General features: G+C 52.3%; 2 protein-coding genes across 3 annotated transcripts; one reads left to right on the plus strand and one right to left on the minus strand.

The window, feature by feature from the left end:
* Positions 1–295: 295 nt before the first annotated feature.
* Palm3 (paralemmin 3) lies at positions 296–8,743 on the minus strand. Its single transcript, XM_005087562.4, has 7 exons — positions 8,635–8,743; positions 5,979–6,027; positions 4,088–4,168; positions 3,503–3,645; positions 3,309–3,393; positions 2,322–2,367; positions 296–2,200 (listed from the first exon to the last, which is right to left on the minus strand). The coding sequence occupies exons 1-7, from the start codon at positions 8,679–8,681 to the stop codon at positions 534–536; spliced, it is 2,118 nt and encodes a 705-aa protein (XP_005087619.1). The 5' UTR covers positions 8,682–8,743; the 3' UTR covers positions 296–533.
* A 9,274-nt stretch (positions 8,744–18,017) lies between these two features.
* Positions 18,018–19,701, plus strand: Misp3 (MISP family member 3). 2 transcript variants are annotated; one of them, XM_013126330.3, is made up of 3 exons: positions 18,018–18,561; positions 18,931–19,004; positions 19,419–19,701. In XM_013126330.3, exons 1-3 carry the CDS (start codon positions 18,018–18,020, stop codon positions 19,419–19,421), a joined length of 621 nt encoding a protein of 206 aa, XP_012981784.1. In that variant the 3' UTR covers positions 19,422–19,701. The 2 variants fall into 2 exon arrangements, with proteins under 2 accessions (XP_012981784.1, XP_012981783.1); XM_013126329.3 differs by having other exon boundaries at positions 19,422–19,701.
* Positions 19,702–24,615: the final 4,914 nt, after the last annotated feature.

The raw sequence follows: 24,615 nt of genomic DNA on the forward strand, positions 1-24,615 counted from the left end.
CAGCGCCCATAGCATGGCTCAGAATCACCTGTAACTCCAGTTCTAGAGTATCCAACACCTTCTTGTGGCCTCTGTGAACACTGCACACTCACACACATAAAATATAAACAAACAAATAAATAAATAGATGAGCCAGGCAGTGGTGGCGCATGCCTTTAATCCCAGCACTTGGGAGGCAGAGACAGGTGGTCTCTGAGTTCAAGGCTACAGAATGAGTTCCAGGATAGCCAGGGCTACACAAAGAAACTCTGCCTCAAAAAACGAAAAACAAAACAAAAAAGACACACAGTCAGGCTGCCAGAGTGCCTTAATATTTAATTTTCAAGTATAAAGGCTTCATTGCAGAAGGGAGTCAGGGCCACAGGCAATGGGCAGGGTGTCTAAAAGCCCAGGTGTAAGTAAACACAGGGGCCTGCTGGCTGCTGGGTACCACCACCAGTCCTGTGGTACCCTGTCTGTGCCTGGGGCCTTCTGCGGGATGCCAGGCAGCGAGGTAGCTGTGAGGAGTAGGGTGCTGGGCGGCAGGCATAGGCTCACATGACCACACAACACTGGCACGTCTTTTGCTTAGGACCACTAGCCTCTTTGGCCTCAGCTAGCTCGAGCTGCCGGGCAGGTGCATAGGTAGGTGCGGGGTGATCACCGGGGTTGGTGCTGGACACCTGATGGAGCAGTGGCTGGCCTTCCGCGGGCTGCTCCGGGGCTGGGGTCTCTGCTAAGAGGGGGGTGGCATCCCCGGGGGAACCCTCACTCTCAGCACAGGGCTGAGGCTCCCTGGATGTCTTTTCCACTGGTCCTTCATGCTCCTCTGATGTGGGCTCCTCCTGGGCCAGAAGCGGGGTTCCTGGCTGGCTGGCATCCTCCACCAGAATCTCCGCGGCTTCGTCCGATTTGCCTTCCTCTTCTGGACTCACCTCATCCTTGGCGCCAGGGGTCTTCTCAGCCTCTGATGATGACTCACCGCCTCCTGGCTCTCTATCCAATAGCTTCTCACTTCCCCTAGTTTCTTCATCCAATGAGCCCTCACCTCCTGTTTCTCCTCCCAAAAGCTTCTCACTTGTTTTTGACTCTCTGTCCAATGAGCTCTCACCATCTCTCCCCTGGTCCGATGGCTTCTCACTTCCATCTTTCTCTGGCTCAAGAGGGCCCTCCGGTTCTGTCTCTCCTACCAATGGCTTCTCAGTGGCGGCTGGCTCTTCCTCACCCCCTTTTTCTACTTTCAGGGTCTCCTCATCTTCCTTCACTTTCGCCTCCTGCTTTTCCTCATCTGTTGCTCCCTCTGCTGGAAAGGGGCCCTCGCTGTCCTTTTTCTCCTTTTCTGCCTGGCTTGCCTCTCTTCCCTGGGCTGGCTCTGGGGCCTCAGCCGCCCCATCCCTCTCTACTCTGAGCTTTTCTGACGTTCCCCTCTCTTCCATGCCCTCTGATTTCTCCACTTCTCTCCCCGCCACCTCCCAGGACTCTTCACTCCCTCTTGGCTGTGTTCCCATCAAAGCTTCAGATGCTCCCAGGCACCCTGCCCCTGGGGGTGCTTCCAAGCCCTCCATCAAGAGCTCCTCCCAGTCTTCACTGAGGGCTACTCTCTCTACCCAAATGAAGGACCCCTCCTCTCCTCCAGGGCCCCCCTGCCCAACACCCTCAGGACTATCTCTAGAAGCACCTTTCTCTTTTCTGGAAGTTTCGGCCTCAAATTGCTCCTGGAGCCTTGGGGAACTGATTTCTGTCACCTCTGCATTCCTGCCTGACTCCCCTGTGACATCCGGATCACTGCCTCCCAGTCCCTCCCAGACCACCTCCACCACACCCCTGCCCTCCTTCACCCAAGTGGGGAGCTCAGGGCTGCTGGTGCCCTGCCTGGCCCCGACAGCCTCCCGCACCATTTCTTCTGCCTTAGCCTCCAGCTCCATGCCTGTGGGCTCTGTGGCACTGTTCTCAGTGGCTCTGAGCCCAGCCCAAACCACCTCTACCATACCATCTCCTTTGGCCTTGGTGACACTTGCTGCCCCTAGGCTCAGCTGCTCTGGGAGGGGGCTATGCCCAGGGCAGGGGCCATTGGCTTCTGAAGAGGTCCCTATGGCCTCAGGGGATGGCCTCAAGGCTGGCAGAACCTCAGTGAGCTCCTCCCTGGGATCAGAGGGGGACTCAGGGGACAAGTCCATTGTACCAGCTGGCAGGGAAGTTCTTTTGTCCACTTCAGTGAGGCCTGGGGGAATCAAGGGAGAGAAAGGAAGGGAGGGTCAGGACAAAGAGGACCCTCATCCCAGATTCTTTTGGGTCAAGTGATCTGGAGGTCTGTACCCTAGACTCCGGATTCCAATACTTACCCACAGGACCTGCCTCCATGGTGGGCTGAGAGAGAGGACGGGGACCCTGCAAGGGGAATAGAGACAATGTCAAATTGGCCCTTGTTTCTACCTCCCAGATGTTTGAGCTCCACCTGCTTAATCAATACTATGTTGATGCTTCCTTGGCCAGCTTCTGGGGCTACCATAAACAAAGGATTTGAGGGGAGGGAGGAAGGGCTGGGATGGAACCCAGGGCCTGGTGCACACAAGGCCAGTGCAGTACAGCTGAGTCATATCCCCAACCTGAAAAGACCTGATGCGATCAGACTTTAAGTTCCAATGGGAAAAGGAAACTAACAAAGGTAACAACAAATAAAAATATACAACGCTTACACAATGGAAGGGGAGAGAAGGAAGCAGTGATGGGAAGAAGCTGGGAGAAATCTAGGGGTGACAGTGTTTCTGGTGAGATAAGCCTGGGCAAGGCTTCTGGAGGAGGACAGAGCGGAGTGTGCTCTGTCCAGAGTGCTTGGTTGGAGGATTGTTCCAGGCTACATTGTAGATATTACTAAGATGTGTAACATTTGTTAATGCTGTGGGACATTTGTTTAGTGATGCAAAGATATGTTGCATTGTTTTATGTTGCATTTTTTAACTCTGTGAAACAATGTTACTTTGCCTGTCTAAAGTACCTGATCGGTCTAATAAAGAGTTGAATGGTCAATAGTGAGGCAGGAGAAAGGATAGGCAGAGCAGGCAAAGAGAATAAATAGAGAGAAATCTGGGGGAAAGAAGAGAGACCTAGGAGCAAGAGAAAGAGGAGGACTCCAGCTACACAGCAAGAGTAAAGAAACAGTGAGCGGGGGGGGGGGGAGAGGCAAAAAAAAAAAAAAGAAACAGTGAGCACGTTTGACTGCACACCAAGGCAGAGGCTGCATTTGAGAGAGACAGCACACCACTGCAGAGTCGCCTTCTAACGCTGCTGGCCACACCCCCTCCTCCTCACCCCTTTTGGCCCCTGCTCACCTCTTTGCGCCAGGCGGGCCTGCCAGCAGGTCTGTGCTGGGCACCTGTGGATGCACTTTGCAACAGCTGCAGCTGTGACTGGAGTCTAAGGGAGAGAAGGGGGCTGCTGGAAGCCGGGCCAGACTAAACCTGCTCCATTTCTGAGGGCTATCAAAGGCTGGGGCATGGCTCAAAAGCAGGGATTCCCAACTCACGAAAACAAGCTGTCTTCCAGGTTACGAATTCGAGCCTGGGCCTGTCCCTCAGGCGACTGTGGGTCCTTGGAGGCCAAGTCCTCTGGCCGCTCTGGCCCTTCAGCCGCCCCATCCATGAGCCAACGTTCTCGAAGAGATTTCCTCTGGGCATGGAAAGGGAGTCCGGAGCTGGCCACGGAAGCCTGCCTCCCCACCCATTGCTTGCAACCGCCCAGAGGGCACATACATCAGGCTCGGAGACGTGTCCGTATTTCGTCCCCCAACACCATGCCAGCAAGCAACCTTCCCAAGCAGGGGCACACCAATCATCTCATCCTTCCAGTTGCCCAGTCGACTGGCCCTGCCAAGCCCAGAAACCTCCCAATGCGCCCCTCTCCACCCCAGCGTTGGCCTGAGGCTCCTCTCAACCTCGGGGAAGCCCTCCACCTTCCCCAGACTCTTCCAGAGTGGGGTAGCTATCTCCATGGCTACCTATCACCCGCCTCCTCTTCATCTCTCCCTCCCCAAATTGGTTCCTATTGTTTCTCAGCCGGCCTCATACAGACACCCTCACTTCACTGCCAGGGATGGACGGGAGTCCCCAACCTTGAGCCGCTCCACGCGGAGTTTCTCCTCCTCCAGCTCGCGACGCGCAGCGCCGATCTCCTCTTGCAGCCGCCGCTTCTCCTACGCACACACAACCCTGAGCTAAGGGCAGGCCCAGTGACGCCTTTCGCCCGCCTTCTCGGGGCTCCCGGGACTCCCGGGGCGTCCTCCCGCGGGCGGGGGCCGCAGAGCGCTGACTCAGCAGCAGGAGGGGCGGGGCGGGACCAGGCGGCCGCGCCCTGATGCTGCGGAGGCCAAGCCCACGCCCAGCGGTGGTCCGCAGATGGGGGCGTGGGGCGGGGCTTAGGAATGGTTCCTAGGGTTTTGGATTTCTAAGATGGGGAGGATGGCCAGGCGAGGGTATACGTTTGTAACCCCAAGTCTCAGGAGGGGGGTGGGTAGAATGATTTTCATGAGTTCCAGGCCAGCCTAGACTACAAAGGGAATAGTACCTTGGAGGCTACTTTGGGCCACAGAGACCCAGCGACAATAAATAAGTAAATACATATTATTTATTTAGGTTTTAGAGACAGGGTTTCCCTGTGTAGCTTTGGAGCCTGTCCTGGAACTCACTCTGTAGACCAGGAGGGCCTCAAACTCACAGAAATCCACCTGCCTCTGCTTCCCGAGTGCTGGGATTAAAGGTGTGTGCCACCAATGCCTGACCAAAAAAAAAAAAAAAAAAAAAAAACCAACCTCCTTTAAAAGGGAGGTGAAAGTGTGTGGGTCTAGATGTAGGGACCTGACTAATGAGATGTAGCTCAAAATGGGGGTGCAGAGGTGGTTCAGAGAAACACAGGCATAGATAGAGGAGAGACAGCGATGGGGTAAAAAGATAGAAATGTGGTAAGTTGGGGTGCGAGGCTGTGTTCAGAGACCTGAATGAGGTGACAGTGCAATGTACCCAAGCAAGCCACTTAAAGTCAGGGTGTTGGGGAATCAGGTCCAGAGAAATGGGGTGGAAAAGTTAGCAAGGTGGAGTACAAAAAGAGAGGGTTAGAAAACAGGGGTGCAGCAGGCGACCAGAGACTCGGTGTGCAGAGGGAAGTGGGCTACAGAAAGTCGGAGTGCTAAGAGGTAAAGTCTGAGATGATGGTGCAGAAAGAGGGGGTGCTGAGAGTGGACGTCGGGCCGATGGAGCACAATGGGTCAGAGAACAAGGTGCACAGACACGACTTAGAGGTCAGGGTTCAGGGATGAGAGAGAGAAATAGGATTTAGTCTTGGGGGTTTTTTGAGGCAGGGTTTCTCTGTGGCTTTGGAACCTGTCCTTAAACTAACTCTTGTAGACCAGGCTGGTCTCGAACTCAGAGATCCGCCAGCCTCTGCCTCCCCAATGCTGGGATTAAAGGTGTGCACCACTACCGACCAATGAAAAACAGGATTTAGAAAAGGTTCTGTAATGTAGGGTGCAGAAATGGAGTGCAAAGTTGGTTTGGAGAATAGAGGTGTGTACGAAGATGAGGATGCAGATGCTGAGGTCCAGAAACAGCCTCTGAGGAACAGGTTGCAGGGAGGGTTGTCTGAGGAATGAGGGTGGAGGAAAGAGACACACAGGAGAGAACCAGAAGGACAGAGCGCATAGGGTGGGTTCCCTAAGGAAGAACTCCAAAGATGGGGTGTGATATATGGAGATCTAAGAGGTGGGGGCTTGAGTGCCATTGGAGGAGGTGTTTCTGCGTGTGCCAAATGACACCCTCCATGCAGCCAGTGACAGGGACCAGACACAGGAATTGCCTGAGGGGTGCCCTGGAAAGGCTGGAGTTGAAGGTGCAGCTCAGTTCTTCACAGAGACAGACTCCTGGGGTAAATATTCCCTACCCGGATGGAGCAAGGCAAGAGGAAGCCTGAAGATCATTTCGGATTCCCAGGGTTCTGGGAGTGACACTTACAGCGATGACCTCCAGCCGCTGCCGATAGAGGGCGCTCTCTGCCATGACCCTGTAGGGAGAGTGCTGGGGCTGAGGGGGAGTTTTCTAGGGACTCCATCCCTCAGCAGGCAGGCTCCTAAAGGTCTTTTCCTCATTAAGACCGCTGGGGTGCCAAGAGAAGAGCCCAGCGCCTTGCCTCCGTTTTCCCCTCTCCACCGGAGAAGAAGACAGACATCAAGCTAAAACTGGGTTTCACATCTTTCTTGGCCTCAGTTTCACCTGTGAAACCGGCAGGGATAGCTTTATCCCTATCGTGCAAGAATGCAACGCAGTTAAGGCAATTTCCACACTTAATACAATTTATACTTAACTTCAGTAACTATTCTTACGGACTCCCACAGACATTCTCAGGTTCTGCCAGACTCCAAATATGCGGGCCTCTTGCTAGTCCCGTGCCTTCTCTGAACCTTAGCTCCTACCCTTAAGCACTAGGGTTGGGATATGAGGGAATGTGGGAGAGAAGTGATCATTAAACCACTGCCATGGTAACCCCACGGCTGTCTCTTTTTCACTCGTCTACTGCTGGGGGCAAGGGTCACTGGACCATCCTGCCTAGCTGTGGACTTTGAGCTTCAAGGAGGGGGATTTGAGGTTTACGGTTCAACCTGATATTTCCCCCCACCCTTCTTTTAACTGAAACGTGTCAGCATCCTGCTTTCCCACCCCCAGCGGACCCCTGTATCTTCATTTAGGGGACAAGCATCCTCAAAATAACACAATCACTGACCAGTACAGGTATGGGGCTGCTAGTTCCACTTCAGCCAATGGTTAGCAAGGGGCATCTACCAGCCTATCCTCCATGCCAGACAGGGTGGGCACAAAGATCTTTAACTGGGTTTATTAATTTAAATCCTAATGCATCAGGGGGAGAATCCCATCACCACTGTCCAGCCAAGTCCTCTCAGATCCTCCCGCCACACCCTGAAGGCATAACAGTGCTATTTATAGTGTCCTAAGTGCCCCGCAGGGCTTCCGCTGAACCACAGCCACCTCTGCTCAGGCTCCACCCCTCACCATTTGCTGGCGGCAGTCCACTCTCCCATCTGACATTCCAGCTAAGAACAGACCAGGCCAAAGTAGCTACAAGCCACGTGCCTGTCAGGCTTTGAAATGCCCTATCTGTAGAAACACTTAATCTTCCCCATGATCCTATGAGGCAAGTAGTAAAACATTTCCATTTCCCAAAGGGGAAACTGAGACTCTGAGGAGAAGCAAAAGGATTTGTCCAAGGTTGGGAACAATGCCCAGTGAGCAGATGCTCAGAACCAGCTTAAACCTGTCCTCTTGGCTCTGATACAGCAGCAGAATACCCTGGTGTATGCAGTAGTGACAGGACAGGAGCCTATCTCAAACAAGGTAAGAGTCAAGATCACACACGGTTGCCCTCTGAATATACTCACACATATACAAACACACCCTTGCACACACACACACACGCATACTCTCACACCGTTGCACAACACTCATATGCACACACACTCTTACACATATACACTCACTTGAGACACACACAATGCACTCACACACTGTACACACTCTCCCACACATATACTCACATACTACATTCACTCACACACTCGCATATATGCATTCACAAAACGCATATTCATACAGTCACCTACATAAACACACAGAGCACAAGACTTGTACAAAGTCAGAAAGGCAAATGTGAACAAGAAGCATTCTGGAACCACACAGTTCAGGGTTCAGGGCCTCCAGGGACCATCTTTTGGATAGCCACGGGAGGCCAGATACCCACTTAGAGGTGGGGACTTCAACTAGGGCAGGGGCTGAAGATCACCTGACAGGTGTCCCTAGGGAAGTCAAGACTCTGGTTCATCACTCTGTCCCTGGGGGAGGGCTGAAGTCCCCTCAGCTGTCCCACTCCTAAGATGCTATCTCCCTAACTCTTCCTTTGGGGGAGAGGGTAGATCGGGTTCCCGTTGCTAAGCAACCAGGTTTGTACTTGGTGAATAATGCAATGGAGGGCATAGGAGAGTGAAAGACGGAATTGGGGTCCCTAGTAGAGAGGAGCCCTCTTTCTGGAAGTTTCTATAATCCCTTGGAGTCCCTTTGGCCATCCCGCTCCCTGCAAGGGATGGAACCAGAATCGTACTAGGCAAGAGCTGGCGAATGAACCGAGCTTCTCTCACTTTGAAAAGCCCTCAGCTAAGGTGAACTCCCCACACCTTCTTCCACATCACCCACTCCAAGGTCGCGCCTCAGCCATAACCTCCTTGGTACAGACAAGGAGCAGAGGGGTGGCCATTGCCTCCCTACGACTTTGCCAGTCTTTGGAAGCTGGGGCGCTTCCTTCCTTCCTGGATTCTGAAGCATTCTCGTGCACTCTGCAAACTTGAGAAGTTTGGTGGCAGGAACTAAACTTGTATGCACATTCTTGGACGCTGACATTCTCTGTCCCCCTAACTTTGCAGTAGGCCCAACTCTCTGGAGAAGTGGCTCTCAAGGAGCCCCAGGTTTGGCCGCCAGCACCTCTTGCTCTCCCCTAGGCTCCTTAGGAGAGACCAGCTGGGGCTCCCAGGCTAGACCGGCGCCCCCTACCCCCAACCCCCGCCTTTCCACTCTCCCTCCCCCATCGCCCAGTCCAGACACTTACGTGGGTGTGGCTGTGGCCGGGGACAGCACCGGGGTCTGCAGGGTCATCTCTGCCCAGTAGCCCTCTCGCTCGCCTGTGAGCCGAAGCGCCCCAGTCTGGGCCCTGGCTTGTGGGAGGGGGCTGCGGGGCGGAGCGGGAGAGCAGGTCCGGCTGGTTTGGGCGGGAGGCGCGGCCGGGCTGGGACTGGGGCAGTGCTGGGGAACGCTATCAACTTCTCAGGATGAATTATTTACCAGCCTCCGGCCTGCACGCTGCACTCGGCTGCCTCCCAGTTCACGCGCACAGCCACGCCGGTCGGGGACAGCCGCCAAGCACTGACCCGTGGCCGCCCGAGAACCCGCGCCTGCGCTGGGCACTCAGGCTCGAAAGTTTTAGTAAAAGCCCAGGGTCACTGGCTCCCTTCTAGGACCCTGGAGCAGGAGGGAGGGAAAGCTCTCTAACTCAGCTTCTGGAAAGCATGGCAACCAAGAAGTCCGGGATAAGGGTAACTGTGAGCAACTGGAACCAAGTTTCAAGGTCTCAGTTTGTCTCGCGGTGAAATGGGAGAATAAATTCAATGGCCTGCAGATCTGAAGACCCCGTTGTACTGTATAATGTTTAGAGATGGGGTAAAAATGGGAATGGACAGGGAGATGGACTCCAACTCACTACGGAGGGTGCCTTTCCTTTGAACTCTGTTTTGGTTTTTTTGTTTGTTTGTTTGTTTTGTTTTTCAAGACAGGGTTTCTCTGTGTAGCTTTGGAGCCTATCCTGGCACTCACTCTGTAGACCAGGCTGACCTCAAACTCACAGAGATCCACCTGCCTCTGTCTCCCGAGTGCTGGGATTAAAGGCATGTGCCACCACCGCCCGGCTCCTTTGAACTCTTGAGTGCTGCCATGACAGATCTTACAGAACCAGACCAGGTTTGATCTTCACCCTGAGAGAGCAGCCCTGGTCTAGTTTTTTTTTTTTTAATGTTTTTTTTTTTTTTAGGTATGAATGATCTGTTTGCATGTATGCCTGCAGGCCAGAAGAGGGCATCAGATCCCATTATAGATGGTTGTGAGTCAACATGTGGTTGCTGGGAATTGAAATCGGGACCTCTGGAAGTTAGCCAGTGTTTTTAACCACTGAGCCATCTCTCCACTCCCTCACCCCCCATCTGTTTTTTAGGGGCTTCGGAGGAACTCTGAGCAAGGACCTTCCCCACTAGCCCGAGTGGCAAGCTCACCCACACCCACGCCTTTCCGGCCCTGGCTGCTTCAGGGTTCAATGTGCACCTTTGGCTTGTAAAATGGAGGTCTCCTTGGTGCATAGGCTGCGCCACGTTGGATGAGGGCTGCCATCAAGGGCTGTTGTCTCCTATGTCCTCACACTGTGGTTTGACTGAACTTGAGCCAGGCAGGTGACCTGACTTGGGATCCCACTACCAGGGAGGTTGAGGGAGAAGAATGACAAAGTCGAGCCTCACCTGGTTACGGAATGGGTTCAAAACCAGCCTGGACTCCGATGGCGCTCGCCTTTAATCCCAGCACTCCAGCCGCAGAGGCAGGAGGATCTCTGAGTTCCAGGCTAGCCTGAACTGAGTGAGTTCCAGGACAAGCTCCAGAGTGACACAGAGAAACCCAGTCTTGAGGGAATCCAAAAAATAAACAAACAAATAAACAAATAAATAAATAAAAGGGGGCTCTCAATATGTAGTTTAGTAGTAGAGTGCTTGTCTAGCATACAGAGGCCCTAGATTTAATTTCTAGTATAGGAAGAAAAGAAAGTTGAATTTGAGTTTCCATATTATTCTGCAAATGTATTTTCATGATGGGAAGAGAGAACATATATGAGTGTGTATATGTGTGTGTTGGGGTGGAACATGCTAGGCAATCTCTACCACTGAGCCAGGCCCCAGCCCTTCTTTCATGCATGTCTGCTCTTCTGCACAGGAAGGAGGTGCTAGTGTCAGGTATGCTCTGTCCATTCCACCTTGTTTTCTGAGACAGGGCTTCTCACTGAACCAGAGGATCCTCCACTTGCCTAGCTAACTGACCAGTAAGGCTCAGGAACACATCTGTCTCTGTCTCCACAGTGCTGGGATTACAGACATGTTCCTGCACATACCTCACAGGCTCACACACACACCACAGGCTCACACACACACCACAGGCTCACACACACACACCACAGGCTCCCACACACACCACACAGACTCCCACACACACCACACAGACTCCCACACACACCACACAGGCCTATACACACCACACAGGCCACAGGCTCCCATACACACTACACACGCCACATATACACACCACACACACACTACACACCACACAGGCCTATACACACCACACAGGCCACAGGCTCCCATACACACTACACACGCCACTATACACACCACACACACCACAGGCTCCCACACACACCACAGGCTCCCACACACACCACAGGCTCCCACACACACCACAGGCTCTCACACACACCACACAGGCTCCTACACACGCCACAGACTCCCACACACACCACATAGGCCCACACATACAGGTTCCCACACAGGCCCACACACACAGACTCCCACACACACCACACAGACTCCCACACACACCACAGGCTCCTACACACACCACACAGGCTCCTGCACACATAGGCTCCCAAAAACACAGGTTTCAGCACAGGCTTGTTTGTTTCGAGATAGGGTTTATCTGTGTAGCCCTGGTGACCTGGAACTCTCTCTGTAGGTCAGGCTGGCCTCGAACTCACAGAGATCCACTTGCCTCTGCCTCTCAAATGTTGGGATTAAAGGCAAGTGCCCAACCACCTAGCAAATGATTTGTTTAAAACATTTTCTATTTGTGGAAGTTAGCACACGCACACTGGCAGACAGCCCTCACTTCTATCTAGGTCAAGACCACTTCCAGCTGGGCGGTGGTGGCGCACACACACTTGGGAGGCAGAGGCTGGTGGATCTCTAAGTTTGAGACCAGCCTGGTTTACAAAGTTAGTTCCAGGACAGCCAGGGAGGGCTACACAAGGAAACCCTGTCTTCAAAAATGAGGAGAAATAAAAAGAGCATCTCCAACACCCCAGAAGGAAGTCCTGTCCCCATAGTAGTCACCCCTCATAGTACCCACCCAGGCAAGCACCCTCCTGTGGGTTAGCCTGTCCTATTACGCACGTGCACACACACACACATACACACACACACACACACACACACACACACACAGAGGCATTGACATAATGTAGCCTTATGCATCAGGTCTCTCTCACCCAGCATCTTTTTAATTTCTAATTTTTAAATTTTTTTTGCGGGTTCCCACATAGCCCAAGATGGTTTCAAAGTCACTATGAAGTGAAGGAAGGCTTTGAGGTTCTGACCCTCCTGCCTATATCTCCTGAGCACCGGGATTGCAGGAGTGTGCCCCATACCTGGCTAGCTTCCTGTTCTCAACTTGTCCACACTGTGGCAACCATTGGTTTTTTGTTTCCCTCTATGGATAATTCCACTGTGTGAATGGTCTGCTTTTTTCCCTTAAGTTTTTTTTTTTCAAGACAGGGTTTCTCTGTATTGTTTTGGAGGCTGTCCTGGAACTCACTCTGTAGACCAGGCTGGCCTCAAACTCACAGAGATCCTCCCTTAAGTTTTAAAAATGTGTGTGTGTGTGTGTGTGTGTGTGTGTGTGTGTGTGTGTGTGTGTGTGCTCATGCACCATGACTTGACTATGGAGGTCAGAAAACAACTTAAGAAGCTGCCTCTCGCCAGGCAGTGGTGGCGCACGCCTTTAATCCCAGCACTCGGGAGGCAGAGGCAGGCGGATCTCTGTGAGTTCGAGGCCGGGCTGGACCGACAGCCTCCAAAACAATACAGACAAACCCTGTCTCGTAAAACCAAAAAAAAAAAAAAAAAAAAAAAAGCTGCCTCTGTCCTTCCACTGTATGGGTCATTGAACTCAAGTCACCAGGCCTAACAACAAGCACCTTACCTTTTGGGACATCTTATTGGCCCCACTTTTCTTTCTTAATTTTATTTATTTTTTAATTAATTAATTAATTCTGAGGAAGGCCAACTCAGTGCTGCACAGAGCCCAGCATGTAGAGGAAGCTGGCCTCAAACTCATGAGACCTACCAAACTATCTCCTCAGTGCTAGGATTAAAGATGTACACAGTATACACAGAAATCATTTTGCTTTTCTGGGGGTGGATAAGTGCTCTGCTGCCCAGGCAGGACTTTAGCTGCTCAATGGGGATTCTCGCCATGAGCTCTACTCCCAAAGCCCTGTGGCTGAGGTACTGAGCAGGATTAGGATTTCTACCCCATGGTAAGTGCCCACCAAACGTGTACCTGAAACACAGCATTTCAGTTGAGCTCTGAGCAACAGGAAGCAGCCCTGGGGTGAGCTGTTTGAAGCAGAGGGAGAAGCCAGGCAGAGGGAGAAGCCAGGCAGAGGGAGAAGCCAGGCAGAGGGAGAAGCCAGGCAGAGGGAGAAGCCAGGCAGAGGGAGAAGCCAGGCAGAGGGAGAAGCCAGGCAGAGGCGCCAGCCAGCGCACTCGGTGCTGGTGGGTGTTGGGAGGAGGTCAAAACATGACACCTGAGAAACATGCAGGGCCCTGTGGCCCGGGCTTGGGAATCTGGTTTTTTTTTTTTAAAGATTTATTTATTTATTATGTATACAACATTCTGCCTCCTTGTATGCCAGAAGATGGCACCAGATCTCATTACATGTAATGCAAGCCACCATGTGGTTACTGGGAATTGAACTCAGGACCTCTGGAAGAACAGTCACTGCTCTTAACCTCTGAGCCATCTCTCCAGCCCGGGAATCTGGGTTTTTATTTCAAGTCTGATGCCCCCCTTTGGGGTGACAGGTGCTGAATGGGACAAAAGTGGGGGAAAGTGTATAAAGCAAGAATATGCTTCAAGGCAGAAACAATGGGGTTCAAAGATGGCCGAAAGGAGGGTGAGGCAGGAAGGCAGCTCTGTGTGGCCCAGGTGGAGTTGGGACTCTCCACTCTCCTGCCTCAGCTCCCTAAGCTGGAGTGACAATGTGTGACAGCATACCTGCCTTGATCCCTAAGCCGATTTAAAGCCTCTGTATGTGTGCGTGTGTGCGCGTGTAACTGGAAGGTCTTCTCCCGCCTGCCAGTTCCCAAATAACCACTCAGAGGCTTATATTACTTATATTTGGCTGATGGGTCAGACTTTTACTAGCCAGCAACTTTTTTTTTTTCTGAGACAGGGTTTCTCTGTGGTGTTGGAGGCTGTCCTGGAACTTGCTCTTGTAGACCAGGCTGGCCTCGAACTCACAGAGATCCACCTGCCTCTGCCTCCTAAGTGCTGGGATTAAAGGCATGCGCCACCACCGCCAGGCTTAGCTTTTTTTTTTTTAAGATTTATTTATTATACATACAGTGTTCTGCCTGCATGTATGCATGCAGACCAGAAGAGGGCAACAGATCTCATTACAGATGGTTGTGAGCCACCATGTGGTTGTTGGGAATCGAACTCAAGACCTCTGGAAGAGCAGCCAATGCTCTTAACCACTAAGCCATCTTGCCAGCCCCTGCTAACTAGCTCTTACAACTTAAATTAACCCATTTCTATTGATCTGTGTATCACCATGAGGCCCAGGGGTCTCACATCTTGCTTCTCTGGTGGCTGCTGGTATCTCCCAGACCCCGCCTTCTTTCTCTCTGTATATCTGCTTGGATTTCCCACCTGCTCTATTCTGCCTGATCAGTTTCTTTATTAACCAGTAAAGCATATTCCTGCTGGCCCCAGACTGCTCCCACCTCACCACAGCACTCCTGAGGTCACAGATTCGTGTTGTGGGATATCTGATCACTCTGTGTAAAGATGTGTCTCTGTCCTCCCTCACCTGCCTAAGACACCTTCTAATTGGTTTAATAAAGAGATGAGTGGTCAATAGGTAGGCAGGATTTCCAGTCAGAGACAGGAACTCTGGGAAGAATCTGAGAGGCGGGGGATTCTCCAGAGAGATGAGGAGGAAGTCAGACATACTTAACTGAGGAGAGATAACAAGCCACATGGCAGAGTATAGATCAAATGGGCTAGTTTAAGTTTTAAGAGCTAGTTGGGAACAAGCCTAAGCTAAGGCCAAGCTGTCATACTTAGTAAGAAGTCTCTCTGTTATTATTCGGGAGCTGGCGGTTCAAAGAAAGACCTCTACAGATGAGCACTATGGCCTGCCTCTCCATGGGTTATACAGGGCTATCTCCCAGCCAAACGGCCCCACCTTCAGGGGTTCACCGGGGCACCCGTGCTAGCTGACTGTAGACTTTCCCACTTGGGTGGAGAAGTTAGGGAGGGTCGTGGGACCCTTACCTGAATATGTAGTTACTCTTCCCAACCAGGCATGCAATTCTCTGATTACACAGGGCCGCTGCGTCTCGGGAAGGGGTTAGAGCACATAGATGGAGAAGATGAAGGACAGGACTCCATCTAAACAGCCATTAGGAAACCACCACTCATCACTCATGCTGGATGCAGGCCTAACCCTAACCCTTCACTCACGGCCCTGTAAGTCAGTCTAATAAACTCATTGGTTCTCTAGTGTGAATTCTGGTGAAATCACACTTTGGCTTGTTGTTGGGACAGGAGAGGAATGGGTTTATATTTCCCCAAGGCATGTAATTTTAGGGACAGGGAATTGGTGGTTTGAGTGAGAATGGCCCCATAGGCTCATGTGTTTGAATACTTGGTCACCAGTTGATACTGTTTGGGAAGGATAGGGAGGTGTGGCCTTGTTGGAGGAGGTATGTCACTGTGGATGAACTTTGAGGTTTCCCGGTTAGCTCTCACTCTCTGCCTCTGGTCGTGTTTCAAGATGTAAGCTCTCAACTACTGCCCTAGTGTCATACCACACTCCCCGCCATGATGGTCATGGACACTAACCCTCTGAAACTGTAAGCCCCACGTAAATTCTTCCTTCCTCTCTCTTGGTTTCTTTTTTTTTTTTTTTGGTTTTTCGAGACAGGGTTTCTCTGTGGCTTTGGAGGCTGTCCTGGAACTCGCTTGGTAGTCCAGGCTGGTCTCGAACTTACAGAGATCCGCCTGCCTCTGCCTCCCGAGTGCTGGGATTAAAGACATGTGCCACACACTGCCCAGCAAATTCTTTCGAAGTTGCCTTGGTTATAGTGTCCTGTAATGGCAGAAGAAAAGCAGCTGAGAGAGTGGTTTGGAGATTTGAACTCAGGTCATCATGCTTGCAGAGAAGTGCCATATCCATCAGGTGTTTCTCCGGGCTAGCCTTTAGTAATTTTGGTTGTTGTTTTGTTTGTATTTTGAGGCAGGGCCTCACTATGTATTCCAGGCTGGCCTCTGAACTCAGAGTGTCTGTCTGCCTCTGACTCCTGAGTGCTGGAATTAAAGGCAGGCACCACTACAGCCTGTTTAGATTTGTTGGTTTATTTGTTTTTTGTTTTTGAGATAGGATTCTCAAAGGCTTCAGGTAGCCCCTGAAATTGAACACAAGTGCTTGGCCCCTCCCTCCCCAAGAGTATAAGCAGTCAGAGATGCTCTCAGAGGAGCCCAGCTGCCTGAGAGAGAGGCTGTATGTGACTCCATGTTCTCCACTTTTGTGAGCTGTTACCATTGCTGGGTTAGTGCTCTCAGTGATGCAGTTGTCTTTGAATAATTTCTACTCCCATGAGTAAGCCTTCATCTGTATTTCTGTAAGTAACCCCAGTACAGCTCATCGATTTCACCAAGTTGGACTTTGGTAGTATCCTTACTTTGGTCTGTCCTTGGTTCCCTATCTGGGATGAGCAAATGTTTGTTCCCATCTCCCCAGGAATAGTGTCACACCACAAAAATTTTATTCAGTGTGTGTGTGTGTGTGTGTGTGTGTGTGTGTGTGTGTCTACTGCACACAGCCCTAACTAGGTAGAAGACAAAGGTCAATGTCAAGAGGCTTCCTTTGGGTCTGGAGAGATGGCTCAGTTTAGAGCACTGACAGCTCTTCTAGAAGATCTGGGTTCCGTTCTCAGCACCCACATGGCAGCTCACAGACTGTCTGTAATTCCAAGATCTGACACCCTCACACAAACATACCAGCAGGCAAAACGCAGGGGTGGACAGGTTTTAGCGAAAGTGGGTATCCCACGACAGCGAGTGGAAAATATCCGTGGGAGTGGCTGGCCCGCACTCTGGAGCATCGATCTTGCCCTTGAACAACAGATGGGCCCCAGCCACAGGTCTCTTCTGCTAGCCCGGTGGCTCCTGCCCCAGCTTGGGCCTCCGCAGCAACCTGGCCCGAGCTGACCGCCTTTTTCCAGTCGCAGTTGCTCGACGGAGGCGGGGAAGCGCTGCAGTGTCTCTGCTCTCAATCCTGCTCATTCTGGCAGGACACTTGGCCACCAACGCCTTGCGGGCTTTTCTGGAAGGGAGGGGAGGAAAGCTGCTCCTGGCGTTTGAGTGGCAGCAGCGCGGTTGCGAACCTGGCAGCGCCGAGCAGCCTAAGGCAGCAGTAGCTAGTGAGGAGGCCCCGGGCACCCCCTAGGGCCGGACCCGAGCTGTGTGGCGCCTCGATCTACGTGCTGCGAGGGTCCAGAGGCCACGGGGTGTCGCTGGCCGTGGGCTGGCACCGGCTGAGTTAGACTGGTGAAGTCAATAAGGAGGTGGTGGCTCAGAGATCAGCGCAGCACTCGGCTAGAGGTCAGGTCTCCAGGCAGTGATGGGAAATGAGACCCCCAAAATGCCAGCGTGGTCCTAGAATGAGAAGGCACCACATACCTTCTGGGTAAGGGGTTCAGTGAAGACCTTTCCTAAGAAGCTGACCCTTCCATCAACCGGTGGGCTCGCATGGCGGGAATGCGGCGTCCAGCGAAGGTGCCCCCGCCTTGGGGCGGGCCCAGGGCCGCTCTCATCCAGCTGGCAGGTGCCGGGGGCGGTGCCCAGCCCGGCCCCCGGGGGACGTTCCAGGAGGCCAGAGGCGGGTCAAAGAAGAGTGCTGGCGACGCCTTAGTACCTCGGGCGGCGGCTGCAACCACAGGTACTGCGCAGGTAACGGCTTCCTACCTCTTTGGGTATCTCAATCCCGACTTTGAGAACCAAACTCTTCAAAGTGCGTCTAACTCGGAACTTCAGGCCCCTGAGACCGAGAGAGGAGTCCTGGGGTCACCTCAGGGCCAGGGCACCGAGGGCTGCCGAGGAGACAGTGAGGTCCCGGAAACCTCTGGAGCAAAGGACTTGGAGACCTCGGAACCAGAGAGCCAGGTTCCGCAGGTATCAGCTGATCAGGGCACAGAGCCCTCGGAGCGTCCGTAGCTGGGCCGCCTGGCACTTGGAGAACGGGGATACTGGGTCGTGCCCCTCTCTCGACTCGGAGGCTTCCCGGTGTGTTTTCCGCCGAGGCCCAGGGCGTCTCACCCAGCACCTGCGAAACTGCTGATGGAGACGCCCATCCAGCGCGAAATCCGCCGCAGCTGCGAGCGCGAGGAGAGCCTGCGCCGGAGCCGGGGTCTGAGTCCTGGCCGTGCGGGCGCGGAGCTCATCGAGTTGCGCGTGCGGCCGGTACTCAACCGGCCCGGCCCTGGTCCCCCACTGCCGCGCGCCCTGGAGCGCGCTCGGGCGGGCGCGAAGATGCAACGCGACATCGAACGCGAGGCTCACAGGCAGGTGGCGCTGGCGAGCCCGGCGGCTCCGGAGCCCAGCGCCAGGCGGCGGCCACAGCCGCTGGACGAACTCAAGCGCTTCTTTGAGACTGCAGCGGAGGACGGCGGGGGCTTGCAGCGGCGGCCGGAGGCGGGAGGCTGGCTGCACCCCGCCGTTCAGGACGGCTGCCCGGTACTGGGGCAGTCGCCACCGCTCGTGTCCCCGTCGCTGCTGGAGCAGGAGGTGCGACAAGTGCGCGAGCGCGAACGGGAGCTGCAGTTGCAGCGGCGCAGCGTCTACGGGGCCGCTGAGGTTGGGGAGCCAGCGCCGAGCCTCACCCGTAAGCCGGTCACCCTGGGTCCCAGAGCTCCCGCTGTCTCCACCTCCAGTGGCCCTTCATTGTAGGCTTGCTGACTCCAGGACCCCTAACTATTCTTTTGGGGGTTCACCTTCTGTTCTCCCACACCTGGAGTGAGGATCCCCAGATCCACCACTCATTGTCTTGGAACCTTGGCTGGCTTTTGGCATTCTCCGGTCCTCTGTAGTTTTCAGGCTCCTGTCTACGCTGGGTTGGCCTCATTCCTGTGCCTGGGTCCCCAGAACTGGGTGGAGACCTCCATGGGGAGGGAGGAGGGGTACACACCTGTATGTGTTTAAGGGGTGCGGCCATCCTCCGGCTGGCCGCGGCTGAGCGTCCCTTCCCCCACAGCGAGCAGAGGAGACGGAAAGTTGGCGGTGATCTGGCCCCCGCGGAGAAGGGCCTCTGAGAACGGCCTGGAGAAGGTAGGAACCCCCCTTTCCAAAGCTTGTCGCTCTCCCACCCTCCCTGCAGTTCCTGGGCACTGGGAAGGGGAAAATGCATCCTGGTCCCCCTGGAGCGCCACTCCAGCCAAAACTCAGTCTGGGAGAGTTTTAAAAAGGAGGAGGGGCCGGGCGGTGGTGGCGCACGCCGTTAATCCCAGCACTCGGGAGGCAGAGGCAGGTGGATCTCTGTGAGTTCGAGACCAAGCCTGGTCTACCGAGCGAGTTCCAGGACAGCCTCCAAAAAAACAATACAGAGAAACCCTGCCTCCAAAAAACAAAACAAAACAAAAAAAAAAAAAAAAGGAGGAGGGGCCTGGAGCCCAAACTGTCTCACCGCCACATGCCCGGGTCTTGTCCCTGATGGTGGCCTTCTTTCCCTCCCGCTTTTCCTAGTAGGAGCGCAGACCCTGAGGTCTGCGAAGATTGGGACACACGGCCAGAAGTAATAGACCCTTCAAAGATCCAGGGTAGAGTAACCCTCTAGGTCCGCAGAAGGCCTGGAGAGGAAGGGGCCAGCTATCTTCAACGGCAACTTGAAATCCTGCCCGTCCTGGATACTGACTATGGAAATTAACCACCTGTATCCGTTAAAATTGTTTAGTCTTCACTGGAAAACTAACAACCACCCGCAAAACCTGTGAGTGAAAAACAAAATAAAGCCCACCCCATCCCCCTTTCCTGGGCTTTAGTGCAAGCTGTTTTCTACTGGAACCTCCTTAGTCTAGGTGGAGCGGGAGCTGGATGGGTGAAGGACGCCCAGGAAAGCCACCCGAGGATCGCACCGGAATGTTGGAATTCGAAATGAGCTCTGGACTCCGTTCAGGGAGGCTTGCTGACCCGGGCTTGGAGGCCTGGGCCCTACTGCCCCCTGGTGGTGCTAATGCAAAATGTTGCTCGTTGGCCCATAGAATCCACTCCGGGTCTCCAGATGTCAGCTTTTCTGGATGCCAAAGGCATCCTGTACTCAGGGCGCTGCTGGAAAGATGTGCTATGAAATTGTCCCTACTCTAGGGAGATAGTAATGAAAAATACAAGTGGTGGGCTGGAGAGACAGTTCAGGGTGAAGAGTGCTTGCTACTGAATGATCCACATGGGGGCTCATAACTACTTGTAACTCCCGCTCCAGGGGATCCATCGCCCTCTTCTGACCTCTGGGAGCACTGGAACATAAATGGCATACATTTACACAAAACCCACACATATACGCACAAATTAAAATAAAGATATAAAGGTTTCTCTGTGTAGTTCCTGGCTGTCCTGGAACTTATTAAGTAGACCAGGCTGGCCTCTTGAACTCAGAGATCCACCTCCCTCTACCTCCCCAGTGCTGGGATTAAATTAAGGATGTGTGCCACCACTGCTCAGCTGTAAAGATAAAAATATTTTTAATAAAGAAAAGTACCAATGGTAGTGATGAGGGCCCAAGCACTTCATAGTGGCCTCACATTCTCTCTGTGGTCACTTTTTGTTTTGTGAGGAAAGTTCTTAAAAGATTTATTTTTTGAGCCGGGCGGTGGTGGCTCACGCCTTTAATCCCAGCACTCGGGAGGCAGAGGCAGGCGGATCTCTGTGAGTTCGAGGCTAGCCTGGTCTACAGATCGAGTTCCAGGACAGCCTCCAAAGCCACAGAGAAACCCTGTCTCGAAAAACCAAAAAAAAAATTATGTTTTGGATTTATATTGTGTGTGTGTTCCACTTGTGTGTGTTGGCTGCAGAAGTGAAAAGAGGGTGCCAGATCCCCCTGAAACTAGTTGTTGATGGTTGTGAGGCACAATGTGAGTGCTGGGAACTGAACCCTGGTCCTCCAAAAAGTATCCTTAACTGCAGAGCTATCTCTCTAGCCATAAGATTTATTTTAACTGTGTGCGTGAGTGTGTATTGGGGTGTATGCATGAGCATTCAGGTGTACAGATATGCCTTTGGAGCCCAGAGAGGGTGGTGGACCCCCTAGAGCTGGAGTTACAGTTATGAACTACTTGAGGTGGGTGCTGGGAACTGAACCCAGGTGTTCTGCAAGGACAGCAAGTGCTCTTAACCACTGAGCCATCTATCTAGCCTTGGAACTGTTCCTAAAAGAGAAACTCAGGACTGGAAGGCTGGCTCTGCAGTTAAGAGTGTTTGCCGCTCTTTAGAGTGATGGTGGCACACACCTTTAATCCCAGCACTTGGGCAGGTGGATCTCTGAGTTTGAGGCCAGCTTAGTCTAGTAAGTCCCAGGATAGCCAGGGCTACACAGATAAACCCTGTCTTGAAGAACTCATGGGTGAGTAGGGGTGGGGGTGGGGGCAACACCTGCTTGCTGCTCATGCAGATAACCCAGGTTTAGTTTCAAGTACACAATTTTGAGTGGTACACAGTTACCTGTAACTCCAGTTCCAGAAGATCAGACAGACCCCTCTTTTGGATTCCTCTGGCACTCTGGAATACACAGGCACACTTGCATGTCTGATCACACACACATTTGTTTTAAAGATAGGCTCCCTCTTCTATGTAGTCCTGGCACTATGTAAACCTGGTTGGCCTTGAACTCACAGAGATCGTTCTGCCTCTGCCTCCCGATTGCTGGGATTAAAGGTGTGCGCCACCGTGGCAGGCCACATGCATATTTTTGAAAATAAAATATCCTTTAATTAAAAAACAAATCTTAGCCTGGCGTATGCCTTTAATCCCAGCACTTGGGAAGCAGAGGCAGGCAGATTTCTGTGAGCTCGAGGACAGCCTGGTCTACAGAGTGACCTATGGGGGGGGAGTGGGAGTGGTCAGTGGTTGACACACTGCAAACCCTGCCTAACTTCTGGTAAACACTCTAAACTGTCTGACAAACAGCATCTGTGTGATTCACATAACACCAGAGTATTTCTACAGCTTCTTAGAAGTGACTAGGAAAAGAGCCGGGCGTTGGCAGCTCACACCTTTAATCCTAACACTGGGGAGGCAAAGGCAAGCAGATCTCTGTGAGGTTGAGGTCAGCCTGGTCTACAGAGTGAGTTCCAGGACAGCCTCCAAAACAATACAGAGAAATCCTGAAAAACAAAAAAGTGGCTAGGATCAGAAAAAGCAGGACCTCAAACATTGTAGATCTATTGTATACGGCTGGGGATACAGCTCAATTGGTAAAGTACTTGCATGGAAACACATAAACAGTGGTGCATACCAGTAATGACTGAGGTAGGAACAGGCAGAATCGAAAGTTCAAGGTCATCCTCAACTACACTGGGAGCTTGAGCCTAGTCTGACACCTTGACTTCAAAAGATATGTAAATAATAAATTGAGGGGCTGAGGAGATGTCTTCAGTGGGTAAGGCATTTGTCATGCCAGCCTGATAATCTGAATTCAGATCCCCAAAACCAAGTAAAAAACCATGGTGCATGCAAATTCCTGGAGGGTCTTTCTAGGAAATGAGAGGGAATCCCTGGAAGCTTGGGGGCAGCTAGTGAGCACAGACGCCTCGTGTGCAGAGTACACCACCAGTTGTTTGAAACAAGGTGGGAGACCAGGGTTGACACTCCACACATATGCCGTGGCATGTACACAATAACACACATGCTGGCACACAAATAATGAAATCCTAGCATTATGGTTTAAAATTTTGTCAGTTCTGGCTCTTATCTCCCTATGTTGATCAGGCTGACCTCTAGCTTACAGCAAGTGACTAATGAAATGCCAACAAATAAAACAGGGGAAGGTCCATCCAGTGATTCACCCAGGAGCTACTTAGCCCAAGGAGGCCCTCCATCGTCATACGCTTGGCTGTGACTTGGGGACTGATGGGAAGACACTGGAGAGCCCCTAAGATGGCAAATGGAATCACACGCTGTTCTCTAGTGGGTGTGGTATGTCTGTGTGACAGTTCAGGTGAATGCACACACCTGTGCATGTGAGACAAAGGTCAGTCTCAGATGTCCCCCAGAGGTTGCCCACCTTATTTTATTTTTTAAATTAAAAATACGTCGAGTGTTCTGCCTGCATGTAGGTGTGTGTACTCATGTATGCCTGGTGTGCCTGGGGAAGGGTGTTTGATGCTATAGATGCTGCGACTGGAGTTACAGATAGTTGCCAGCCACACAGAGAACTGAACCTCTCTCTCTCCAGTGCTCCCTCCCACACCATGTAGTCCTGGCTGGCTTAGAACTCACAAAGATCTGCCTGCCTGCTTCTGCCTCCCAAACACCGAGACTAAAAGTGTGAACCCTCATACACTGCATATCTATTACTGTGTATGTCTATGATGGGGAGTGTGCTACTACATATGTGTAGTGGTCAGAGAACAACTTTTTGGGGTCAGTTCTCTCCTCCCGCCTTTAGGTGGGTCCCAGGATTCAAACAACTTGTGTGACAAGTACATGACAAACACCCCCATTTTTTGTTATTGGTTTTTTTTTTTTTTTTGGTTTTTTCGAGACAGGGTTTCTCTGTGGCTTTGGAGGCTGTCCTGGAACTCGCTTGGTAGTCCAGGCTGGTCTTGAACTCAGAGATCCGCCTACCTCTGCCTCCCGAGTGCTGGGATTAAAGACGTGCGCCACCAATGCCCAGCTATTGTTTTGTTTTCTGAGACAGGGTTTCTCTGTAACTTTGGAGGCTGTCCTGGATCTCAGTAGACTAGGCTGGCCTCAAACTCCCAGAGATCCACATGTCTCTGCCTCCCTAGTGCTAGCCCCCTGTTTTATTAAGCAAGGTCTCACTTTAACCAGGCTGGCCTCCATCTTGCAGCAAGCCTTTGGCTCCTGAGGGCTGGGATCACAGGTGTTCACCACTATGCTCAGTCGGGTCTCTTTTGTAGTACTGGGCTCAAACCTAAGCCTTGCGATGCTAAGTTCAGCCACACCCCCAAACCCTGACATCAGCATTTATACTTATGTGTATGAGTGTTATCTCTTGCAGTTCTGTGTACATGTGTGCCTGGAGCCTGCAGATGCCAGAAAAGGCATTGGATCCCCTAGAACTGGAGTTACAAATGGTTTTGAGCCCCCAAGATTTTAACAGGGGACATGAGACCAGGCACAGCAGCAACCCAAATCAATATTAGGAGGAATAGAACAGTCTTGGAGGTATTCTACCTGAGCTGTGGGGTAAAACATAACGGGGGCATCAGTGGTTACAGATGCCTCTCGGGAAGAGCTGCGGTTTGGTGTGTAGCCTGCAGTCCGCCCACTTTTCACATCTGCTTAAAACGGGTTTGTAGCAGTGTGTACCAGGTGTTGTCGGCCAACTTACTGAAACACAAGCATGGTAGCACACTCTGGAGGCCCAGGCTGGAAGAAAAGACCAGTCTGAGCTATACACTAACACTCCAGCTGGATTTAAAAAAGAACAGTGCTGGCAAGACGGCTCTGCTAATGAGTGCTGGGGCTCTTGAGAGGACCTTTGTTGGGTTTCCTGCATCCACAGTGGCTGACAGTTCCAGTCCCATGGTGTCCGATGCCCTCTTCTGGCCTCTGTGGGCAAGCAGGGAAAACTCTACTCAGGAAACAAAATACTGTTTTTGAGAGTGATAGGGTCTCTCTACATAGCCCTGGCATCTTGGAACTCACTCTGTACATCAGGCTGACCTCGAACTCACAGAGACCCACCTACCTTGGTTTTCCCAAG

Source organism: Mesocricetus auratus, unplaced genomic scaffold, assembly GCF_017639785.1.
Source record: "Mesocricetus auratus isolate SY011 unplaced genomic scaffold, BCM_Maur_2.0 Super-Scaffold_100081, whole genome shotgun sequence".
In the NCBI taxonomy this organism is placed as follows: domain Eukaryota; kingdom Metazoa; phylum Chordata; class Mammalia; order Rodentia; family Cricetidae; genus Mesocricetus; species Mesocricetus auratus.